Genomic DNA, 10,000 nt, shown 5'->3' with positions numbered 1-10,000 from the left:
CTGTATGAATCCTCACTGTCTCCCCAGGTCACGATGGATGTAGAACTTCTTGTCACAAATTTCACAAGCAAAATCTCTTTGGCCCGTGTGGATTTTCCTGTGCTTGTTTATGTCACCTTTCTCGAAAAAAAACATTTTTTCACAAACATCGCATCTATATTTCTTTTCCTCCGTGTGCATCCTACTGTGCCTGACCTTTTGTCCATGAATTCCTTACTACAGAAATTACAACGAAAACATCACGTGTCTCTTTAGCGTGCTTTTCTGCGAGAAACCCGTGCCACACTCATTGCAGCTCTATGGTTTCTATCTAGTATATATTCTCAGATGCCTCTTGTGAGAACTTATACTGGAGAATCTAGATCCACATACCTCACATACATGAGGCTTTTCTCCTGTGTGAATCCTTGTATGCCTCGCTAGATCCCCCGAATGAGGAAACCTTTTGCTGCATCTATCACAACCAAAGGGCTTCTCCCCTGTATGTATCCTCATATGTAACACAATACCTGCCTTTTGAGCAAAGCTTTTGCCACAAACATCACAGATGAAGGCTCTTCCTATCCTACATCTCCTAATATGAATCTTCCATTTTGAATGGTTCACAAACTTTTTCTTGCATTTACCACATTTGAGTGACTCGTTGGCTGACTCCTCTGCGGGTTCTACAGCACAGAGATCTACACAACTGTCTTCCTGGAAGTCTGTGTGATGCTCCTCTTTATCCTCCACAATCTCCTCCTTGATTTCTAGCTGTTCCTCCTTGACGTCAGCAAGTTCTCCCTCAATCTGACAAATCAATTTCGTCTGCCCCTTCGCAATGGCAAGTCCCTCCTCTGTCTTTGGCTTGAGGAGGCCATCACCTCTGGAATCCACAATGTCCTCATATTTGAAGTCTGGGAAGAGGGTGTCCACTGTCTCTATTTCTTGTTTCATGTACAGTAAATCATCAACCATTTTCCTTGATCCCAGTGTCGATCAGGGTTAATACCTGTGTGTGTGGGGGGGTATAAATGATCCATGATATGCCTTCTAATGCCGGTTTAAATATAATCATCTTAGTTATTATTCATATATAGAAGTGTTCTGATTCTATTAATTCATTACATTTATCTTTCCTTATTCAGATTTGGAGGTCTATTTACAATAGAAAATCTGGAAATTTCATATTTTTCTCTCATTTTTAGACTAGGTTTTACATAGGGAATGAGGCTTTCATAATATATTTAATGCATCACCTTTTCTTCAAATGTCCATCAAATAATGATAATTCACATCAGAGTTGGAAACCTAGCCTGATTAGAAACCTCAAAATGTAACCTGATTACCCAAAGCTATAAAGGGAGAGAATAAAACTGCCTATGAGAGGTCACCTGGTGGAAGTCATTATAATTTCAAGCTAAATAAGAGGGACATTTTAAAAGAAATAAGATGCCAGAACATCCTTCGATTCAGATATTCAAAATGAGGGAATTGTAAATTCTGATTTTATGTCATGTACAATGATACTTTATTCTATTTTATTTTCAAATCATTAGAAGTCAAGATACTCTTTGTAAATATGGTACCAAAATCCTGAACTTTGTTTCAAACATTTAGTGTGCTATGATGTTCTCCCTGACAAATATGGAAAGTTATGGGCATTTACTTGCACCAAAAAGATACTGGGTCAGAACCCCCGATAGGTAGATATCCCAATTATAGAGGGCTTGTGGGCGGAGCCCTAAATGCCCTAGGGGCAAGAGCCTCCAATATGTTTAAAAAATAAACAAGAGTGGGGTGGGGTGTCTGCGTGTGAAGCTACCGAAAGGTAAGTGCCCTAGGAAACCCCAGGGAGTAAAGCTTCCTGATAGGTAAATACCGCAGAGGTAGGTGGTCCTAAAGTGGAGCTCCTGATAAGGGGAGGCACAAACATAGAATCTAAAAAAAAAGATGAGACAGAGACAAACATGAAATTCTTTCAAAGGAATGAAAGAAAGAAATAAAGAAAAAAAACGTAACAAAAATAATGCAATTTACCTATGAAAGCCATAGTCGTATCGTTTTGGTAAATTTTCCGAACGGTACCGCATTACTCATTACCACGAAAGTGAATCGATGGATTCCTGTAACCCTCAACTACTGAATATGATACCCCCCCCCCCCCCCCTACCCCACAATCTGGGCCCCGGTAGTAGGAGAGAGGATGAAGTATACCCCAGGAAAACTCAAGGGAAGATTAATTGAAATAGTTTTTTTCCGATAGATGGCTCTCTTCAAATAAATGCAGATAAAAAAGAAAGAAAAAAAAAGACAGTCGCTTGTTTACCAGTGCAGGATGAAGGTTGACGAACCTGATCGACTTAATACCCTCCCCTTTTATCGGGGTCCATATTGTGGGATATAGTGGAATCGCGGGCAATATCCACTGTACATAAGTAGTAGAGGGTGAGAGTACTATTCGGAAAATTTACCCTTTTCATTAATGACATTTCTTGCACAGCTTGAAAATAAAGAAGTTATTTGATATGGAAATATAATACTCACAACAGCTCTTTCGACCTTCATTCTGCATTGATAAGCAATCAACTGGTGTAACTCGAACGCTGAAGATTTGCGGCGAAAATAAACATAGCATTCGCTCTAATTACAGCTAAACAATGTAGTAAATATTTGTTTTTTTCTATGAAAGAATCATTATCATAATCCAAAGAATTACCGCAATGGTTGCCCTGTACTATGAAAATAAACATCGAACTGTTGGTCACAAAATACAGTGGTTCAAGAACAAGCAAACAGAAAAAAAAAAAAAAATAATAACAGTCACATTTACTGTTTTCTTTCAACTAATGTTTCCCCCGAAAATCCTTATCACAAGACCCTGTGATTAGCACATAAAGATGACGAAATAAACATTTACAAGTAATATCTTAAAACTCACCATTAATTAGCCCAATTATTTCTCGTTTAATCGCAGTGGCAAGGTTGTTCAGATTTCTTCCTCTTGTTTACATGGCTTTCCGTCCGATTCCATTGGACTCATTTATTTTTCTTTATTTCTTATTGATGTCAGTGATTTATTATGGTATATACACAGATATTAGAGTGAGATATAGAGAATAATAGATTTTATATATGTATAAGTTTACCTAATCAATAGATAGAAATTGACTTGATTTTAAAGAAGTTACGGTATATTCGGACAAGGGCAAAGTTATACACGCGGGGAAATTGAAAATGAAAAGAAATGAAAATGAAGATTGGTCAGAATAGCCATATATCATTCATCTCACACAGTCAAAGATAGGACGCTAATTTGTCTTATTCCATATTACTTTCAGAATATGATCCCTCACCTGTAAAACACACACACACACACACACACACACACACACACACACACACACACACACACACACACACACACACACACACACACACACACACACACACACACGCACGCGCACACACGCACGCGCGCACGCGCACACACACACACACACACACACACACACACACACACACACACACACACACACACACACACACACACACGCACGCACGCACGCACACACATACACGCACATACACGTATATATGTATCTATATATACATATATATATATATATATATATATATATATATATATATATATATATGTACAATTGTACATATGTGTATATATATATATATATATATATATATATATATATATATATATATATATATATATATATATATATATATATATTGAAGATGATAGAGGTGGACTAACCATTCCTCATACTATACAGTTAAATTAAAAAATAATTCCAATCTTGAGCAATTAAGGCCTGTCTATCTTACCTTTGAACCCACTGTTGAGAGTAAACTTAATATTAGGAACGTGTAACAGACAGTATCTAACCATCTAAATACCATTTTGAGAAATTACATGAATAGTTTTCACTAGTTTTACCATTAATAAAGGGACCAAGATTAAACCATAGAAAGTACGTAATTTTCACATTCAAAATCACTTTTAAATGTCACCACAAATAACAAAGCACACACGTGAATAATGTTTAGAATGCAACAATTACATATAAACATTACAAGCAACATCATAATATAGTTATAATTTGAGTACAATTTCTGCAATTTGCCTCGCTATAATGAGTATATTTTGTAAACACGTTATGAGGGGACTTAAGGCTGGAGGCAGTTATTATCATCATATTGAATGAACATTTAATCATGTTTAAATACTATCATGCTGTACACAGTCCCTTTGAGTGACGTCATTCAGAACACGTTGTCAAAGCTTTAGGCCAAAATCTTTGATTCTACACTCTATTTTTGGTATATTATTATTACGCGGAAATACTTTGTTCATTATTTAGTTATCTGTGATAAGCAATTTCGTTTGTGAACTAATTGTCTACAGCTTTTTCGAAACTTTTCATAAAACAACTTTTATATTACACTAAATATACTTTGTACATTTTACATTCATCGAAAACAGACGATATTGCCTAAGTAACCTAAAACTATTGATACATAGTAATAATTACCTACATGATTATGATCACAGAACATTCGTACTCAGAAGTATATAAACTAAATGATACTTCATAGTCTTAGTTGCATATATTGACAGTATCTTCGGACACACACAAGAGAGCACACATATTTCTATTTCCTAGACGGATTTCGGTTATCAATTATCTCCATTATCATTATACTAACAAATAGTAATAACAGTGATGGTATTTATAATAATCCCGATATATAACGACACGTGTCAATATTCGTGTTACAAATAGAATAACAGTGCTCAGTGGCCAATGATATGGACACAGGATAAAACTAATAAACGTTAGATTTATATGAGAACATATTTAGGAGTAATTTCTCCGGCAAGATTCGTCTCTTAATAAATAAGGGTAAAATTTTGCTCATCTTGTCTGTAAATTTGGATCAGATATTGTTGCTTCGCCATCTTGAATTTACTGTATTTACTGTTTTATATCTCTTACAGGTATGGAATGTTCATATTGCCGCCGTTATCAACGGAGCAGGTATTTGATTGGTCAATATGAGGACGACTGATACCAGTGTAGAACTCACTCTCTGATTTATTGAAAGCGGTCAAAACCTGTAAACAAATACATTGTCACAATGATTAAAGTACTTGAAGCTTAAGAACAATACAATCACTGGTTCCATCCTGACAGGTTACATTGTAATCCATACATCTATAAAGATTAATATATCACTTATACACTGTCAATTTAGTAATAGCAATTATACATAGACATAGCGGAACTAGTCGACTCTCCCAATTACTACGTGTCACGATGGTGTCTACGCCTTGACTATCGTGTGTGTGTCTAGACCAGTGGTTCTCAATCTTTTTTCAGTGATGGCACCCTGAATTTATATAATCCTTTCTGTGGCACCCCTTTTTCACCATCACCCCTCCTCACATGAATTAACTTCTGATATAAAATTGTACCTGTTTGAATTACTTTAATTAATGATTTAAAATTATTATCCGTACTCAAACCCAAATTAACATATGATGTACTGTAGTACATGCCCAAACATAGAACTCGTCAGTGGAATTAGATTCAGAATATTAGATTAACTTAAGAGTTATGTTATCAGTAGTAGTAGTAGTAGTAGTAGTAGTAGTAGTAGTAGTGTGCAAAAGGAAATATCTACCTATATTTTAGTAAAATATTAGAGCAAGTAACTTCCTACACCGACATTTAATTATAGGCAGACTGCTACAAACTGTTTTACAAATGTACCTTGAAACGATCTAGCCAAGACAAAATTCATGGCAATCTTGTGGCACCCCTAGGCGCTGTCCGTGGCACCCCAGGGTGCCGCGGCACCCAGTTTGAGAACCACTGGTCTAGACTACAAGTGTGTCTATAGAACAAGGGTCTTGTTCTTTACTCGAGTGGTTTTTACTTGTTTATAATCAAGGTCAGGCCACATGGCGGCCTCTCCTGACCTATATCATCGTAGCTATGGTGTCAGCGCCGGCGATGACAGTCGCGGGATTGTGGTCGGGCCACACAGAGAGGCCTCTCTGGACATGTGTTATTTTGCCGTGGTCTCTGCGGCGATTTCTTTCTGTTTCTTCTTTTCTTTCTCCTTCATTTCCATCTCTTGCTACCGTTAGCGGTAACAGTTCATAAGTAGAAAAAAACACATTTTTATATACTAGTACAGTATTGCAGTATACTCGGTATAAGCAGACAGTAACTGAATTCGGATTAATAAAATACATAAAGAAAAAACGAACAAATTTTCCTGGGTCATTTACCAAATAACATATATTATTCCTTGACAGTGTATATAAACGTATTGAAAGTTTCAGATTCCCCATCCTTAAGTAGCTAACCTTTGATTTATCTTAATATGTCTTCTCGTGTGCTGCAACATTTTTTAAAGGAATATTCTTTACCATATATGGAAAAGCCACATTGTTTGTCTTCTGTACGCATCGTCACCTTTTCCTTCTTTCTTTCTTTTTATATCAGACTTTTTCATTCTCTCTCCCGTGTGCAACTTCAGTATCTGTTTCGTGTATTTTCGTCCTGAAATTTCCTGCCAAGCAAATGTTCTAAACTCCCTTGGACCTTTGAGGACCGTATCTGAAATCGGATTCTTGTGTTTGTGCGCATGGCGTCTTTACCTGGAGATGCTGCTTCTGTGTTTCAAAGAACCAGTGTCAGTAGACGCTTCAAACAACAGGATAGACATCGAAGTGATGCCTAAGACAGTCAAAAGAGTTAGCGACAAGATAATCATGTCTTGGAGATGCAGCAGGGTATACAGAGTACAAAACATCAGTTTTGCCTACTCATACACTTCAGTTTTAAAATAAATAAAAAAATCTGTCTTATGTATCACTTACATTGTTTAAACATAAATATGATATGCAAATTCCTATAGACTAATAGTCCAAAATTGTTAATTTGGGGCGTTTTAAATCTAAAATCCAGGATAATAGTCTTGTGATTCATATCTCTCCCTCAAATTTACCTGTCTCATTGTTTTTTTTCTGATCAGGAGCAAATATTTTCAGATCTTCCAGGCTAATCAAAAACTTCAGTATACCCTAACCTATATGAGGAAGGCGACCTATCTTTGAGCTTCAAGACCGGAGCCTATAAACCTATTACGTAAGGGGTCCGGGGGGGGCGCTTTAGGTTCCCTGCTGGGGGGGGGGGGTCATATTTTATTTACACATCAAGTGTATACACTTATACGCGTACGTTTCCTGATATAATCATATTAGCTTACACACGCCCTTTCGACCATTTATTCTACGTTTACCTAAGACCCCCGGAGTCGTTAGTGAACCAACCTCCTGTAAAATGCCAGATAGTACAAGCATTCAGGTGTTTTTAGTGTCATTTCTGTTCACAAAATTCAGGGGATCAATTGGGGAAACATATCGTCAGAGTGAAGATAGAAACTGTAGCAAGAGTGTACATACAGTCACCGGGCATCCCGTCAGTTGGCAAAATAGCAGCCGCGATCAAAGCAAAGTTGAGAAAAATATCTAGTCTAAAATGAAGATCCTATACTAATACCAGAATATGTACAAACGCGTAAAGTAGAAGAACCACACGTTAATTGTGGATGATACCATGATTTTGTTAGGTCATCCCTGGTCAACCACCCATTACTGCTCTTGCTTGGAAATATCGGTAGCATAAGATTGAATTTCACAAAGACATCTCAGCAAGGAAGATGTTCATTAGTTTGAAACGTCAAATTGATTTCGATCTTACTGTGACCTTGTTTTATTGTGTATTATATTATATTACTTAGTTTATATTTGTGATTCATCATATATCCTTAGATCTTGGTCGCAATGACACTTAGTGGCTATGGCTTTGGTACTCGCATCCCGCGGAACAGTCTTCTAAACCATACCTTCAAGTGTTGCTAATGTTCTCTCTGCAGTAGTACCACTCCCTTTTTGTATCCGTCGATTTTCACGACTTTCACTTGTGTATTTCAACATCACTAAATTTTGTGGTGTTGCACGAAAATGATCTGTTGTAGAGATTCTGTGCGGGTTTTACACATTCTGACAGAGTTGGTTTCTACAATGAGGCAAAACATTTAAGACCACCGGTAGTTTTGTGTTGCGTGGACACGGTAAAAACAAACAAGCATGCATTTCTTTAAATTTCATATCCATCATCTCATTCAACAAACTGCAATCATTATTGTGTATCTCTATGTAACCTTTGTACATATGCATGTTCGTATGTAGATGTCATCATACATTAAGAAGTTTAAACTCCACTTTCAACATTCCTTTGTTGGAAATAAAGTTAAGTACTGAAGTACAATACGGATAATGAATACGAGAAGTACTTGTAATACTATTTATTTTTTTCAGACAATAAGTATAATTTACAAAATATTGTGCTAACCAAGTTATAGTTCTTCTATTTTTACAAATGACAAATAGACAAAGATTATAATGAAATGATGAAATCATCATTGTTTACTAATACAAACGGTTTCTCCTTAGAGGTTATATGTTCATGTTTTAAAATCAATACAAAGTTAATAGATTAAGAAAAAAGAGAGAAATACAAATACAGAGAAACTGACGGATGGCCAGAATTATTTGATTAATATTCTTGACTTCTAATGCTGAAGTAATTCCAATTTATTTTAGCATGACATATAACCTCTTCATAAAATATTACATTAGAGAAAATGTACCTCTAGCAGACTCTATCAAAATGCTGTATCGTATACACTACAATACCTCTAGCGTTTCTTCTTTATTATCTAAACATCAATAAAAATATATATATAATATATATATTCAACTTATTACTTGCATTTTTACTTCAGCTTACGATCAAGTACCGTAAGACTGGTGTCGACCAATCCTCTCACATAAAAGGGTATAGTACAAATTGAGGAACAAAACAAAACGAAAAACAAACATGTGGTTTGCTTCCCCTCCGAGACCACATTTCTCCCGCCTCAATAGTTATTTCCATTCCCTCTGTAATAACCTCCACCTCCCCTTCCGCGGCCCCTGTGGTAGTTGCCCCCATAGCCCCCACCTCCTCCCCCTCCTCTATTTCCACCTGAGCTATGGCCTCCTCGGGAGTTGTAGCTGTTGCCACCGCTCGTGTAGTAACCTTGGTTGTTATTTCCTCCGGAGTTGTAGTTTTGCCTGCAATTGCAATAATAAATCTGAATGAATCAGCTGGATGGATATAGGGGTACATCTAGACTGGAAAAAGTAGGAGGAACAAATCATATCTCCACAAAACTAGAACAATATCTTGTTACAGTATCTGTTTTCTGAGTAACACAAACATTTTGACTATATCTGCAAGTCTTACCTTTGATTGCTGCTGTAGCCTCCGCCTCCATAGTTTCTATTGCTGTTGTATCCTCCATAACCACCCTGGCCTCCACCATAGTGATTCCTGTTGTGATTACTGCAAGCACAAAGAAGAACATTGAATTCTACTGCAATTATACGTTTTCAGTTTCTATGGAAAACAGCTGTTTATTATAAACATGTAGACAAGAGGAGTGAATGTATACACCTTCATATTCTTTTACACACAAAAAGTTTTTCTTTCTATTACAATTCTCATTGTTACTAACATAATAATAATAATAGTAACAGTAATAATAACAACAACAATAATAATAATAATAATAATAATAATAATAATTGAAAGAAAAGAAAAAAAGAATCATAATGTTGATATTGATAATAATAGTAATGAATAAATATTTTTTCTCATGAAATGTGAAGTCAGGAGGGCCTAGTAATTGACTACATGGTGACAAAGCACTTGTGAAGTCATCTATATGTATAAAAAATAAATAAAAATGTCTAATTCTTCTATCTAAAAAAAATGACCTGATTTCCCTTTTCCCGCAGCAAAGATGGCTTTTGCTGAATACAGATTGAACCTTTGTCAAATTAACTCGGGACTTTACTGGTGCCAGGATAACAGATTAT

The 10,000-nt window shown here is 36.1% G+C and overlaps 2 protein-coding genes and 1 pseudogene across 3 annotated transcripts in view; all 3 read right to left on the bottom strand.

Annotated features, from left to right (window-relative positions):
* Positions 1 to 986, bottom strand: part of LOC122252063 (uncharacterized) — a 1,261-nt pseudogene extending 275 nt beyond the window's left edge.
* Positions 1 to 2,965, bottom strand: part of LOC122252067 (uncharacterized) — an 8,312-nt gene extending 5,347 nt beyond the window's left edge. Inside the window, exon 1 of the mRNA XM_086542994.1 lies at positions 2,921 to 2,965. The gene's annotated coding sequence lies outside the window, so the exon portion shown is untranslated. The remainder of the gene's footprint in view (positions 1 to 2,920) is intronic.
* A 5,402-nt stretch (positions 2,966 to 8,367) lies between these two features.
* Rat1 (5'-3' exoribonuclease 2 Rat1) overlaps positions 8,368 to 10,000 on the bottom strand; it is a 27,009-nt gene continuing 25,376 nt past the window's right edge. For both annotated transcript variants that reach the window (XM_043014312.2, XM_043014313.2), the window contains 2 exons: positions 9,366 to 9,464; positions 8,368 to 9,193 (listed from right to left, as the gene is read on the bottom strand). In XM_043014312.2, the coding sequence (XP_042870246.2) occupies positions 8,998 to 9,193; positions 9,366 to 9,464 (295 nt within the window). In that variant the 3' untranslated portion in view covers positions 8,368 to 8,997. The remainder of the gene's footprint in view (positions 9,194 to 9,365; positions 9,465 to 10,000) is intronic.

The sequence above is a fragment of the Penaeus japonicus genome, unplaced genomic scaffold, assembly GCF_977035675.1.
Source record: "Penaeus japonicus unplaced genomic scaffold, GWHDUDI00000001_assembly GWHDUDI00000013, whole genome shotgun sequence".
In the NCBI taxonomy this organism is placed as follows: Eukaryota; Metazoa; Arthropoda; class Malacostraca; order Decapoda; family Penaeidae; genus Penaeus; species Penaeus japonicus.
Note: the sequence above shows the minus strand (reverse complement) of the source record. Positions and strands in the feature narration are given on the sequence as shown.